The sequence below is a fragment of the Carica papaya genome, chromosome 9 (assembly GCF_054855325.1).
Source record: "Carica papaya isolate Zhongbai chromosome 9, ASM5485532v1, whole genome shotgun sequence".
Lineage (NCBI taxonomy): Eukaryota > Viridiplantae > Streptophyta > Magnoliopsida > Brassicales > Caricaceae > Carica > Carica papaya.
The window spans coordinates 7,246,030-7,261,006 of NC_142317.1; the positions used below are offsets into that span (position 1 = coordinate 7,246,030).

The following is a 14,977-nucleotide window of genomic DNA, read 5'->3' on the forward strand; positions in this document are numbered from 1 at the left end:
TACTCTTACACCCACGCATACATATGTATAGCTATATACACACACACATTCACAAACAAGGATTTCGGCTTGAGAATTCATTGTTCTGTATTAATAATGTAACTTTGCAAATTAAGAAATATAAATTGACAAAGGAGATTAAAGAGAGGAGGTTTTCATTCATCTAAAATCTTACCCTGCAAACCTGTGTTCTTGTCAAAACCGAGGCCTGATAACACAGAATGAAATGATGGAGAGAGAAAAAAAGAAGAATAGTGTAGAAGATCAAGCCTTCTTCTTTTTGGATTGAAGCATCACCAGCCCGATAAATACGGATAAGAACGAGAGGAGCACAACACCAGCAAATACCGGGATGAGTATGGCATATTCTTGAGGTAGAAAATAGTTGTGGATGAAGTGATCAGTGTCTACAAATGGCTGAAAAAACACAGCATCCCAAATTAACAACAATTATATGCAAGTGGTTGCATGTTTTGTTTTTTTGGGTGAAAAGCTACTAACCAAAATGATGACCCAAAAAGTATAATAAGTAAATACGGATAAGCTGATAAGACATAGTAGGAATCCAACTGCTCGATCTGCCAATTCCATTCCAATATCCAATGTTTTGACTGCCTGTCAACCATAAGTACGCAGATCGAGAACACTCAAATGGTGCATCATAGGTATTATAACAAAGAAAGAAATGTATGCATACAAAACCAAGTATCTATGAAATGAAAAGGCATTTAGTACACTTACCATAGAAAAATAGAAGTGCCAGGGTATAAGATTGATCACAAAAGGGAAGACAGTGCCACAAACTTTTTTCAAATGAAAGCACAGAAACAAAAGTTTGTCTTTAATTTAAAGGATTTTAATGCAGCAATTACAACATTAGCCCTAAGTGCTCCGCCTCCCACCCAAAAAGCATCTGCAAGATCAAATCACCCAGGCCCAGAGGCTCCTCTCCTTGAACTTCTATCCATTTATGAATATATCTTATCCTTCATCATATTTATTCCTACCGTGGAAGTACTGTTGACGCACACTTCCATAGTAAAAAAGTATGGCTTCATCTCCTCTTATCACATATTCTTGAGCTCATTTCAACTCTATTTTCCATTTCAACACAATTCTAACAATCAACACGAATCTTCAATTTGTAGCAGTTGCACAAGTCAATCTCCTAATAAACAGATAACTCACCCAATAAAAACAAGCTCAAAATGGTTGGCCATATGTCACCCTTGTTTAGCCAGTTTACATAGCCATATACTGCACAGGGAAAATATCGCTCCTATAGATGCAATGAGCGCCATGCATTATTTTTAAAGTCCAATCTAAATCTGCAACTAGTATTCTCTAAACTCATGCAACTTCAAATTTTGGAATGATAAATATTATCCATAAAGCATTAGTGGGTGTCTGCATTTCCAAGGATAATTCAAGCTACAAGGAATTAGAAATACCGTGGCTACTGAAAATGTTCAACCTTAAGTTGAAAGGTACCACATAAATTGTTGAAAAATAGAAGAACAAACAAAAAATGCAAGGAGATCAAGTATTTGTTATAGATAACCAAGTAAAGCAATTTCAATTAATATAAAATAAAATTGGTTATTTCCTTTTTTTCCCCAAGACAACACCTTAGAAAGGGATCCAATCTTTTACGTTTTCCGCAATATATTTGCAAAATCAGGAGACAAGAAGGAAGATGAATCACATGTGTGTATACATAGTGTACCTAAAGATGTTGAATTTTTTGAAACTGGATTTTGTGAGGAGGGAAGAGATTAGCTTACGAAAAGATCATTTTGTTTTCTACTCTCCTCTGATCTCTATATCAGCATTCATCAATCACCATACAAACCCTATAGATATTTTGTTTGGCCATTAAATATAGTAAATGTGAAAAAGAAAAGGAAAAAGAATGGAGCTATTGAATAATCAATTTTCCCTCCTACGAGACAATGTCCTAAAAGAGGACGAGACAATGTCCTAAAAGAGGACGCCATCACTAAACGAGTACAAAACAAGATTCACAGAAACTATGAATAATGTTTACATGAGAAAAGATCATATACTCAACTTTAACTATCAATGTCTAGCCAAAAAAAAAAAAAAAATCAACCATCAACAAATTTCTTTTCCACCACTCAAAAATGTCACTTTACTTGAGGCCATCAGCAAAATTGTTACATCAGTTGTCACTTCCAGCAAATAATAAATAGATAATACACGATGTACTTTCATGCTTGAATGAATGAAACTCTTTACCTCTCGAATTTTCTTCTGCCTTCCCTCTTCCCTTTCCTCTGAGAATTTCTCCTCTTGTTGTTCGAATCGCTGCACAGCATGCAAATCTTATTGCATCAGAATTTAACTCTCGAAAAATAAACCAGAAAAAAGTGTTTGGACGGACTTGAGAACCTGATCGATCCCTCAAACAGAAGCCCCAGAAAAAACCCCAATTTCATAAAGAACTAGAACAATTTTGAAGCGCAAAGAACCAGATAACCTAAACACCTAAGATAAATCTAAAAGAGTGTAGAGAATCCAAAGTGATCGAGGAAATTAACCACATTCAAGCAGGGAGAGATGGAGGGAATCGCAATCGATATAAGTAGAGATTGCATGACAGGGAGGTAGAAGGTGAAGCAGAAGCAAACCTGGGAGTGGTCACCGAAATTGATGCTCTCGATGACGTAAACGGGCTGCACGTACGGCCGGCCGGCGATGATGATCTCCGTTGTCTGAGAATCGGCTTTGTCTCGAGCAAATAGTTAACGGGTAGAGTGGGAAAGAAGATCGGTGGTCAATTTTTTTAATTTACTTTCCAGTTGTTTGTTATTTTAAAGGGTACGCAACATATAACAACAGGTTTTTCTTTTCCTAATTTGACCCTGAATCTTTTAATTATTACATTATCACCATTATATGCAATTTTCTAAAATTAATAAAGTAAAATAATCTCATTCAAAGAACGAACAAGATCTGAAATTGGGATTTCAAAATGAAATATTCATCGAACAAAATTTGCAGCAAATGACATAGCTGATGATCTTGCAAAAGCCAATACAAAAACCACCCATCTCCTTCTGGAAATGCAAAATTATAGACAGCAATGAATATTATCAGTTACAGAAATACAACCAATTAAATGTATATATATGTATGTATATCATAGAAGTGGAATTTGGGAAGTTTAAAATGCTTCCACTTTAACGGCTTCACGGGGCATTTCATAGGCATCTTTTGGTCTTGACTTCTTCACTCCTGCCATGAACCAAACTTTGTCAGACTTGTAGCTCTCCACTGATATGCTGGTAACTTTGACCCACACCAGCACCTTTGTTTTCATTCCTTCAATGCCACTCAGCTTTCCTTTTGACAGTGTTGCCTTCACCCGAGTGGCATATCTTACAACAGATGAGTCCTTGAAAGTCACCTCGCATGGCTTAGCGAAATAAACGATCAACTTGCATGTTGAGTGATCGAATTCGTAAGAAATTATGTTACTGGGAAAGAGGCCCGGAAGAAGGTTGTGCTGTCTAAGGAGATCTGGTAGGGATTTCAGTGGCTTATCATTACCTATAAACACAGGTACAAGATGAGTTTCTTTAAGAGCTAAGGCGTGCTTGTGTACACAAGTGAATTCACCAAGTAATTTGATTGACACCCAAAATAAAATGGTCTTTGATTAGAAGAGTTCAAAGGCTGTTAGATTCACAGATGCAGAACGCTGTTACGCAAAAACACAAAAAATGGGTCCAAAAGCAATAGAAATCTGTATACTAACTTCGAACTATTTTATCATTAATTCTGTTTTTAATACCTTTAGGAATAGCTTAATTTAAATTTCAATTCTCTTAATAAGAATCAGAGTAGAATATTCTAATTTGAATCAACATAATACTTTAATACAAAATTAATAAGTTTTTTTTTTTTTTTCGAAATAAAAAGTGTGATGTATACATATTAACAGGTACCTGCCCATATATAAATGATTTACAAAAGAGTTAGTGTATCAATGACATTTCTAAAATACTCATCTCTAATAATATTATAACCTAACAAAATGGTTCCAAAATAGTGCATCCATGTATCCCTTAATCTATACATCCCACAATCATGTTAATTCAACTTGATGAAACTCTTAGTGGGAATTTAAATTGATGGACAATATGGGTGGATTCTGTTCAAATTATGTATTAAAGTACATAAATTATGACTAAAAAATATTAAACAAATAAGATACAATGTGACAAATCGTAATTTAAGGTAAACAACATATGAATTTTGGTAACTGGTGTTATCCAAATTGCTAGATTGGATCCAAGATTGTTTAACCCGAATTCCTGATTTAGTCATTTAAAGAAAGACAAATTAAAACCGTGTGTCAGATTCTTTACCTTTGAGCTTGTTGAATAACCATTTTGCCTTGTCCTCAACGCTGCTTGAAAAAGACTGAGATCAAGAGCAAACATTCAACATTCTGTTACATGCCACATTTGGCATAAACATATCATCACAAATAATATAGGCATGAAGTTCGGTAGAAAGGATAACGCACTCTCTTTTGTTTGTATGGACACAAATTCAAAATCATCCTCCATTTTTTAGCAGTCAGTCTATTTTTTACTGCTAAAATCATTGCGGCTTTGTCCTTTACATCATCAATGCATTACTCTATTTAACCCAAATTTCACTTAGGGTAAAATCTCACCGGTAAGAATATCACACGAATCTAAAGACTAAAATAAAGAATTTGTCAACCGATTCAACAATTTAAACAAATGCATAACCTGAAAAGAAAGCAAATCATTATAAGATCAAGATTCACGAAACTGACAGTCCTAAAATAGAAAGAGAATCCATAAAAGAAGACATTAAACTTAGCAGATCTTAATCAAGACACTTGAAATTCTGCATTACGGGTTTTTCACTTTTCAAGCTAAGAACTACAAGAGAATACAACCAACACGAGCAATCACATTCAAACGACTTGATTACAGCAACAGTAGGAAACATTAAAGAAGTTGAGATTTATGTTCAAACAGAATGGGAGCATATAAGCAGAAGATTTGAGCGGGAAAAAAAGAGAAGGAGATGAAGAAATTGGGGGCATACAGAGAGGTCTTCAGTGATGTTGTGGAGTTCCTCCTTGGCTTTCTTGGATATCCAGAAGCTACCAACTGTAGTTAGGGCTTTCTCCATTGTCTCTGGCTCTATCCCACTCTCTGTCGCGGTAACAAAGAGAGAGAAAACAGAGAGGGAAGGGGGAGGAGAGAATCTCTGCAAACCGATAGTCTTGTTATGCTAATATTTATTTTTGTTATATTAATTTAATATTTTTATATAATATAATTTTCTTAATTTAACATCTTAATTAATTTGTTTATGAATAATAATCACTCGCAAAACTACTGTACCAAAGTGAGGCAACATTATTTACATGTTTTGTATTTTCCATTTTCAATAATGATTGAGGGGATTTTAAATAAATATATATATATATATATATGTATAGAAGAGTACAGCTCAACATTAGAATGCAGAAATTCAATGATTGAATTGAATGAGAATGATTGCAATAAATAACCGCGTTAATAATGTGTAATGAAATTTTTTTAAAATTCAATCCAAATTTATATATTTTAATAATTATATGACTTCATGAAAAAAAAAAAAAAGTGAAAGCATGAATTATATATAATAAATAGTTTCACTATAAAATGTTAAAATTAACATAATTTTTTTTTTCAAAAATGAATTAATACATAATGGAGTACTAGTGGTTAGCAATTAAGACATTAATAATCATGATTAAGAGATAAGTTTAACTTGAAATCATGTACGTAAAAATTGAATTAATAATAATAATGACAGATTAAGTTGCAATGTCATTTTCTCTAGACAAAAACAGCTCTTTGGATTAAAATGACAACCCCCCCATCTTTCTTCCTTCTTAATCAATTAAAAATTCACATGATAATATATGAATGACACATTTGCTTTGCAGCCTCAAAAAAAAAAAAAAAAAAAAATCACCAATGTTATCCAATTTTTTTTAGGTTCATATAAATTTGATCTATATCTATCACACTCATATGGATATAATTACAATGTCATTTAGTACTGGATTTTTAATATTTGGTAACTTATCGGGGGCACCACAACTATGTGGATAGTGGCCCATATAGAATGTGAAACTTAATGTAACGTACTGCTTTTTCTAGAGAGAAAGGCGCATTGTCTAATATATAAACTTAATAAATTTTGTATATCATTATGCTAATATCTATGAATGAATAATACATCAGTAATAACTTCAGAAATTCCAAAAAAATATATAATAATTTAAGTGCGGAAGCGAAATAAAATGTTTAAGTTTACATCTCTTGTACAATGATTTAAAAGTACTGAACAACATTACAGAATGAATTCTCTGAAAAAAATACGAGAAATAAGAAAAATAATGAAAAATAGAAAGTATCTAGCATCTACTTGCAATTTTCTTGCGGATCGGGCTCTGGAATCAGGTCCTCTTGATCTTAAATAGTTAAATAAAGGATGAACTACACTAACCCAGTAAGGATATCACATTATATCACCGACACAGAAGTAAAAATTAGTATAAAATCAAAACAACTAATGGAGCACTAAATTTAGCAAATTCGTTTATCAATCATAAAACCATTTGTCGTTCACTTACCGTAGTGGAATTTATGAAAACAACCTATAGAGAAAATAATACAATACAGATCATAACTTAATGAACACCCAGCAACATAGAACATATCATGAATTCATATTCATTAACAATAAACTAAATCATAACCGAAATAAGAAAAATAATGAAAAATAGAAAGTATCTAGTATCTACTCGCAATTTTCTTGCGGATCGGACTCTAGAACCAGTTCCTCTTGATCTTAAATAGTTAAATAAAGGATGAACTACACTAACCCAGTAAGGATATCACATTATATCACTGACACAGAAGTAAAAGTTGGTATAAAATCAAAACAACTAATGGAGCACTAAATTTAGCGCATTCGTTTATCAATCATAGAATCATTTACCGTTCACTTACCGTAGTAGAATTTATGAAAACAACCTATAGAGACAATAATATAATACAGATCATAACTTCATGAACACCAAGCAACATAGAACATATCATGAATTCATATCCATTAACAATAAACTAAATCATAACTGAAATAAGAAAAATAAAAAGTATCTAGCATCTACTCGCAATTTTCTTGCGGATCGGGCTCTGGAACCAGTTCCTCTTGATCTTAAATAGTTAAATAAAGGATGAACTACACTAACCCAGTAAGGATATCACATTATATCACTGATACAGAAGTAAAAGTTGGTATAAAATCAAAACAACTAATGGAGTACTAAATTTAGCGCATTCGTTTATCAATCATAAAACCATTTGCCATTCACTTACCATAATAAAATTTATGAAAACAACCTATAAAGACAATAATACAATACAGATCATAACTTCATGAACACCCAGTAACATAAAACATATCATGAATTCATATCCATTAACAATAAAATAAATCATAATCGTTTCTCATTTCACAAGCCTACTAATATTCATGGAGGTTCATAGTGATGTCCCCTCTACACGTGAACCATTTCTCTTAATAATCTCAATTACAGAACAGACCTCCTATCAGGACAGAGCTTATAATCTCATCCAGCAAGATGCTGAAGCCAACCCGAACGTGGTACATGGTATGTACACTATCTGTAACTATCTTACTCATGTTTTGATTGATACTGGTGCATCGCATTCGTTTGTTTCATAGGTTTTAGTGGGTGTTACAACATCCCTTGTAAATTTGTGAGACTTACAATAATTTTTTGAAATTACATCACAATAATATTTTCTGATATACTTTATAATAACGTTTTAAGATAGCTAAAAAAACTTTCAAAGTCTTCCTTTGATCTTGAACTCACTCCTGACTTGAATTAATCTGCACTAGGGGGATGTGAATTAGGATGAGCTTCACAGACTTAGTAAATTTGTATGAATGTACATTTATATATCTCTATTTTAAATACTACTTTACAATAACGTCTTAAGGTAGTTAAAAGATTCTTCGAAATCTTCTTTTGATTTTGAACTCACTCCTAACTTGAACTAATCTACACTGGGGGAGATGTGAATTGGGGTGAGTTTCACAAACTCAGTAAAAATAAAATAATGTTCAGAATAGTTATACATAAATGCACATTCATACAGGTTTAATAAAACAAATGCAAATTTTATATTCATAAAAATTCATTTTACAAATTATCGCAAAGTATAATAAAAGAATTAATCAAGAACCACATCCATTTTCATTATTCATTCCAACATATATCTAGGTACCGTACATATCATTCTCATTCATAAATATAATCATATCGTATTGGATTCATATTTAGATAATTCCATTTCGTTCACAAATATCATCAACTACCCCAGATATATATCTAGATCACTTCCATTTCTATTACATATTTTTATTTCCATCACCGGTATCAGTAGAGGTCCATAAGGATCTCTGCTACACGTAGATGTACAAAATATTTCTTTTACAATTCACCGGTCATCCCCATACCCCGTCCGGTAATGGACGCCACAATTATAAACTGCCTCAATACCCCATCTAATAATGAGTGTTATAATTATAAACCGTTTCAATATCCTGTCTGATATAAGCGTAATTAAATTAATTCTCAACCCCGTTCGATATGGAACTTCTTAGCCTCATACGACTGAGAACACATCTATGGTGGGAATCAAATTATATACAACCCCGTGCACTCTCTCTCGTGATACACGGTAAGCTTTTTCCTCTTCAAAAATTATCTCAACTTCATAAAATTAAATACCAATTACAAACATACATATTCTTATTTTTCCACACTGACTTGGTCATGTATCCATTGTACATATAATTTACATGTATGTAGCACACTTCATATTATATATACATACACGCACAACAATATATATCATATACTGCACATTCAAAATAATTAACCACGTACTCATATGTATATGTACATCAAGACATTTAGTTTTTTAACATATGCACGCACAAATTATCTCTTATATGTGTATTATTTGGCACACGCTCATACATTCAAACACACTCGGTTACATATTCATACAGTTTCATTTAATTACACAAACACAATCGTAGGAAGTTATTCACACACTTCCACATACGGATGATACTTTGTGAGAAAACATATTCTCATAACTTTAGTTCCATACAATCGGCTATCTTTCCAGTTTTATATTCCCAATTTTCTGAAAATTTTTATACATATGATTAAAGATTTAATTTAAAGTAATAAACAAATGTAAGGTGGAAGAAAATTTACCGAATTCAGTGTCAAATTCGGGCTTTCTACCCGAAAGAGTGCGGTTTCGGTCTCTCTTCTGGTTCCTTGATTTTTGGCCTCGCATGGATCATTGAACAGATCTGGAACACCGCGTCGTGCTCTGCCTCACACAGATCAAATCCACCCAGCACGCACTTTGCTTCTTCTTCTTCAGCAATACGCGCCGTGTGCCGCGTGCCCATCACCGCACACCACACGCTGGCATAGCGTGCCTTGCACCGCGCGCCTAGCACCGCCCGTCACGAGTTGCGCGTCGCATGCTCAACACCATTCACCGTGTGCTGCGTGCTCAGCACCACGCACAAGCCTTCCTTTCCAATCGCGCGCACCTCGCCCTGCTTCCTTCCTCCTCTTTCTTCTTCGGCAGCGCACGTCGTGCACTTAACACTGCACACACGACATCCTCTCTTCCGGTCGCATGCGCCGCGCACCATGCTTTCTTCTTTCTCCTTCTCCTCTTCTTCCTTCTTATACTAGGTTTTTTTTTCTCTTTTTTTTAATTTTTTTTTTCTTTTCTGGCCTGGGCTTGGAGTCCTTTCTCTCCCTTGGGCCTAGTTATTACATCTAATGCCATTTTGGTAATTATAATGAACAAGTGATTTTAGAGGATCATTCTACAACAACTAATTTATTGAAAAAAATAAGGGTGATTTATAAAAAAAAGAGGAAGAGAGAGCTTCTTGAAAAACAGCTTTTGAGTTTTGATTATGTAATTTTTCTCTCCGTATTAAAGAATTTTTTACATAAATTTATTATGTGATTTTTTCTTATTTAAAATTAATTATCGGTCGAAGATCAAGAAGTGAATTATTTATCAATCAATATTTTTTTTTATGATTAAATCCAATCTCCTAGTTCTTGTGAAAAGGAAAACAAAAAAAATTTATGTTTTTTTAGAAAAAAAATATTAAAAAAATCATATTAATTACAGTTTTTTCCAGACTTTTTAAAAAAATTTGAATGTTACGGTTCGCTCATCACCCCATAATAAAAAGGGTGATCTTGTAATTCTTGATATGTGAAGATATCTTATTAGGTATTATGCGTATATTTCTAAAAAAATACGATGATAATTAGGTGACACTAAATATTAGTATTTTTTATTGTGCGAATATGTTAATTTTAGTAATTTTTGTGTTTCCAAAACAAATTTTGTGTTTTTTAATTACAATGGATATAAAATGTTATGGGAGATAAAGGTTAGAAAAAAAAAACATCAATTTCAATTATCTTAGGTATTTATCTTCAAAAAATTTTATGAAAATATTTATAATCTTAACCCAATAGGAAAAAAAATTTAGGATTTATGATGTGTTTGGAATATATCATTAATAGAAATATGTTATTTTCAAATTAATTTCATATAAATTTTGTTTTAGGATGAACAATGAAAATTTTAAGATACTTAATAGAATTCAATTCATTTTCACAGTGAATTTCTAATTTGTAGTATTTTGATTGTTTTATTTTTATTTCGAGGTAAATTGATATTCTTTATTTATTATATTAAAAAATCACCATAATTTATTTTTTAAAATTAAAAATTTCCATTGTTTTCTTTGTATCTAATTTTAACTCCTCTTTGGAGTACAAAATTTGCTTCGAAAAGTAGACAGCTTGTTAATAGCTGAATTTTTGGCGTTCGGCAACTTTGCGGACTCTTCAATTCTGACAAGAACTCAGAGCTTCGGTTTCTCCAGCAAAATGGAAAAGATTCGAACATTCCAGTTCTGCAAAACAATGTTCATTTCCATGGAGTTTCATTCTCGTCCTCCTCAACTACAATTTCCCTGGGCTTGTTCTCGTCTTCTCGCAGTTTCAGGTACTCCCACCTCCCTTTCTGATCTGCTTGGTTATTGGGTCATTTTCTAAAACAGTTTGTGAGCACTGTAAATTGACGGGTTTTTGAAACTGAACATAAAAGGATTGTTCTTGCAACTAAAAGCAAGCTTTTTTGTCTAATTCCCCAGATTGAAGTTTGTATCGTTATGGCTGAAGCGAAGCTTTAGTTGATATACTGGCATATGGTTTAGTTTCAAATTCGTCTCTTTCTGTATTCAGCAATTCAAAATGCATAATCTTTTTCTTCGTTTGTGAAAACTGTTTGAGTTGGGTTTTTTTTTTTTTTGCTTCGTATATGTGTTAATGTCATTTGTATAGCAACAAATTGTGGATTGTGTTGGATGGCATGACCTTTTGTGTAAAGACTGTTCTGCTGATTTGAGATTAAGAGAAACAGAGTTGTTACTTTCAATGTTCTCCCATAAGTTAGCTGGAAGCTCCTTTAATCGAGTAGAATTTTCCATGGATCCTTTTGGTTAAAATTATTGCTGTAAGCTCCTAGTTGAATAGAAGCTGCCGTTGGACTAGATTCGCTGCTTGTACGAAAGACATGTTACTGAATTACATGGTTTGTTTAAGTCTGATATAATTTCACGCAATTTTCCCCAGGATTTTCTACCATCTAATATTGAGATTAAACTGTATAATGCATGAGCCTAAACATATGTTAGCTTTGATTGTCTTCGAGATTATTTATTGGTGTCAGTTCATTCGGGTGCTTTTGGATTTTTCTTGATTCAGGATGATGGGTGAGATTGATACCAAACCCATTGAGCCAGTGCAAGTAGCATTGTCTCATTTTGGTGAAAAATGTGACCAGAAGAAGCAGCAGTCTGGCGGCAGTGTAAGAGGGTTCATTTATCTTTTTCTTTTTACTTTTCCTGTAGTGATGCTAGAGTTGATCTTTATGCAAAGTTCTTTAGAAATCTTTCCAGATTTCGTTTTCTTTACTGATTGGGTTTTGTAGTGATTGTAATCTAGTCACTCAAATTCAAACGTTAAAGTTTTTTCCCCCTTCTTTAATATATTGTTTGTGTGTAGCTTATATATGCCACCTCTTATTTGTGCTTTAAATTGAACCAAGATGTTTTGTAATAACATAAATAGTGAATACTTACTGGATATATGTAGACATATTGATCCATTTGGAGTAACATAACTGACATTGCTATAGCAAATAATCTATGAAGTCCTGGCTTTGTTATTCAACTGGACATTGATCAGAAAATGTATCCATGCATAGGCAGTACATAAAATATTTTTCCATGTATAGGTGGTTGCTTCAGAACGATCTGATAATCTTTTGTTGTCTTATTATATCAGCTAGATAATGGGAAAGATAAAGATGCTGAAACCTTACAGAAGGATCTGGCCAACTACAAGCTGCAACTTGAAGCAAAGGAATCTGCCTACATGCAAGTCCTTCTTGAAGTAGAACACTACCAGAAAGCGGCTGATGAACTTTCCACCCTGCTGAAGAACTCAGAGGTTGAGAGAGAGAAATGCATTGAAGAGCATACAGAATCCAGGAGCTATATACATGCTCTTGAATCCAAGATGAAGGAGATGCTGAATCAGCTTGCAGAGAATGCGAAGGTCCGGGAGCAACTTTTGAATGTCCTAAATGAGCTTAAGGTTGCCCAAGAAGATCTGCTTAACATGGAAACAGAACTGGCAGCTGCTAGGGATTTACAGCTCAAAGCAATGATGCAAGCTGAAATGATGGAAGTTGCTGCAAACATGGATAGAGAAAAGTTACAAGAGCTTCTGAAGCATGTGTCAGAGCTCAATGAAGCTATTCTTCGGTTAAAGTTGGCTGCTATCGAGGCAGACAAAGAGAAGTTTACTATTTTATCAGAAAAAGATGATGAGATAGAGTTAGCAATGGCATCAGCAGCTCAAGCACAAGAGCAGTTGGAAGATATGAGAAGAGAATTAGAAAGTATGCAAGAACTTGAGATTCAGGTCCTGGAGAAATCTACTTTGGTTGATATGCTTATTTTGGAGCTTAAGCAAGCAGACGAGCAACTTAGGTCATATAAGGAAGCTGCTTCTGATGCTATGAGTGGTTTGGAGAACCTAAAAGCAGAGTTGGAGATCAAGGAAGGAAGAAACTCAGATCAAGCACTCTACATAGAGACATTGGAAACAGACATGGACCAGCTAAAAGTAAAACTGATAAATGCTAATGAAGAGATAGATCAGGTGAAAACTAATGTTGGCAAGCTCACAAGTGAATTAGAGAAGACTGCAGTAGAGATGGATGCAGTTAAGGAAAGAGAGATCGAAGCACAAGAGGAAATAGCACTTCTGAAATCTGAGGTTCACAAAGGAAGATCTAAAATTGCAGCTGCAGAGGCAGCTGAAGCAAGAGCAGAAAGTGCCAAATCAGGATTATATCTTGCTGTTCAGCAACTAGCTGTGGAAGCTGAAGAAGCCAAGAAAGAAAATCAAAGGTTGAAGCAAAGAACAGATGAGGAAGCTGAAGAAACTGAAACTTCTATCCAAATCAGCTCTCAAGTAGAGAATTCTCTTCAAAATATAGGAGTTTCCCTAACTGACGAGCCCAAGACTAATGCAGAAGAAAATAAATATAAAAATGCGGCCTTCATAACAACAACTTTGGAGGAATACGAGTCCCTAATGAGGAAAGCAGAGAAGGCAGATCAAATTCCAGCTCCACCAACAAACAATTCTTATCAGTTAGCCATTATCACCGAAAACACTAATGAAGTGGACGCTTTGAAAAAGGAACTAGAAGTTGCAATGCTGAAAATTGAGGAGTTCAGAACTCGAGCAGAACAGGCTTTTACGCGAGCTGAAACAGCAGAGAGAGCTAAAACAGCAGTAGAAGGTCAGCTAAGGAAGTGGCGAGAGCAGAAGGAAAAGAGAAAAGCTGCTTTAGCTGCACTTCGCGAGGAATCCGTGGGTAGAGAATATGATCCTCCTGGACACATGACTGCACCCAAAAAATACCAACCATTGGGGGAAGTCCTCAATATGAAATTCTAGACCTGGAAATTCTTCCAAACTATCAAATGCTCGTTTGCAGATTGACATAGACCGTTTCAGGGGTTAAGGGCATTTGTGCGAACACCTCTTATCAATTGCGTTATATACATATGATCATTTTGTCTGTAGAGCTACTCCATTTCTGACCAGAACATTTCATGTTGAACAGCTTCTATTTTGATTTGTAAGAATAAGCTACTTGTTCCTTGCTGCCTTTGTAAACTCCTTATTTGTATCATTGAAGAGTAATCATCTTTTCAATTTGGCATGATTGATTGTAATAATTGAAATGAATCTTATTAAAAATTTGTTTATATACACGGGGAATGAGAGCTTGTGCTAAGGATAAAATTTGCCAATAGCTCATCAAATCATCTGTGGAAGTACAAACCAAGCACTTGGGTCTCAAAGTAAAAATATTGAAAATTTTGAGCCCAATTTATGCAAATCATGGGCCTAACCACACAAAAAAAAAAAAAAAAAAAAAAAAGAAAGAAAAGTCGAAGTCACTCTAGCAAAAAATCTGAATGAACAGAACAAAAAACTATGCACTTGCCATCTCTTGTCTCTTATCTCATTCTTTAACACACAAAGAGTAAAATTTTATAAATTATAGTATTGAAAATACGAGTTTAGCTGATTTAATTATACGACAACAAATGCATGCGTAAACTACAACAAATTTGTATATATCAAACGACTAATCTAAAAATT

General features: G+C 33.9%; 3 protein-coding genes across 7 annotated transcripts; 1 reads left to right on the plus strand and 2 right to left on the minus strand.

The window, feature by feature from the left end:
- Positions 1-48: 48 nt before the first annotated feature.
- On the minus strand, positions 49-2,828 carry DPMS2 (dolichol phosphate-mannose biosynthesis regulatory protein-like protein). 2 transcript variants are annotated; one of them, XM_022050025.2, is made up of 5 exons: positions 2,652-2,828; positions 2,260-2,328; positions 742-1,168; positions 502-615; positions 49-417 (listed from the first exon to the last, which is right to left on the minus strand). In XM_022050025.2, exons 3-5 carry the CDS (start codon positions 742-744, stop codon positions 265-267), a joined length of 270 nt encoding a protein of 89 aa, XP_021905717.1. In that variant the 5' UTR covers positions 745-1,168; positions 2,260-2,328; positions 2,652-2,828; the 3' UTR covers positions 49-264. The 2 variants fall into 2 exon arrangements, with proteins under 2 accessions (XP_021905717.1, XP_021905718.1); XM_022050026.2 differs by lacking the exon at positions 742-1,168.
- A 129-nt stretch (positions 2,829-2,957) lies between these two features.
- LOC110820534 (uncharacterized protein At5g01610-like) lies at positions 2,958-5,316 on the minus strand. The gene is made up of 3 exons (XM_022050023.2): positions 5,113-5,316; positions 4,395-4,449; positions 2,958-3,573 (listed from the first exon to the last, which is right to left on the minus strand). Exons 1-3 carry the CDS (start codon positions 5,197-5,199, stop codon positions 3,188-3,190), a joined length of 528 nt encoding a protein of 175 aa, XP_021905715.1. The 5' UTR covers positions 5,200-5,316; the 3' UTR covers positions 2,958-3,187.
- Positions 5,317-10,969: 5,653 nt separating this feature from the next.
- Positions 10,970-14,531, plus strand: LOC110820395 (uncharacterized). 4 transcript variants are annotated; one of them, XM_088211696.1, is made up of 3 exons: positions 10,970-11,231; positions 11,380-12,095; positions 12,575-14,531. In XM_088211696.1, exons 2-3 carry the CDS (start codon positions 11,994-11,996, stop codon positions 14,261-14,263), a joined length of 1,791 nt encoding a protein of 596 aa, XP_088067822.1. In that variant the 5' UTR covers positions 10,970-11,231; positions 11,380-11,993; the 3' UTR covers positions 14,264-14,531. The 4 variants fall into 4 exon arrangements, with proteins under 4 accessions (XP_088067822.1, XP_088067821.1, XP_088067820.1 ...); XM_088211694.1 differs by having other exon boundaries at positions 10,971-11,231; positions 11,993-12,095; XM_088211695.1 differs by having other exon boundaries at positions 10,970-12,095.
- The last annotated feature ends 446 nt before the right edge of the window (positions 14,532-14,977 follow it).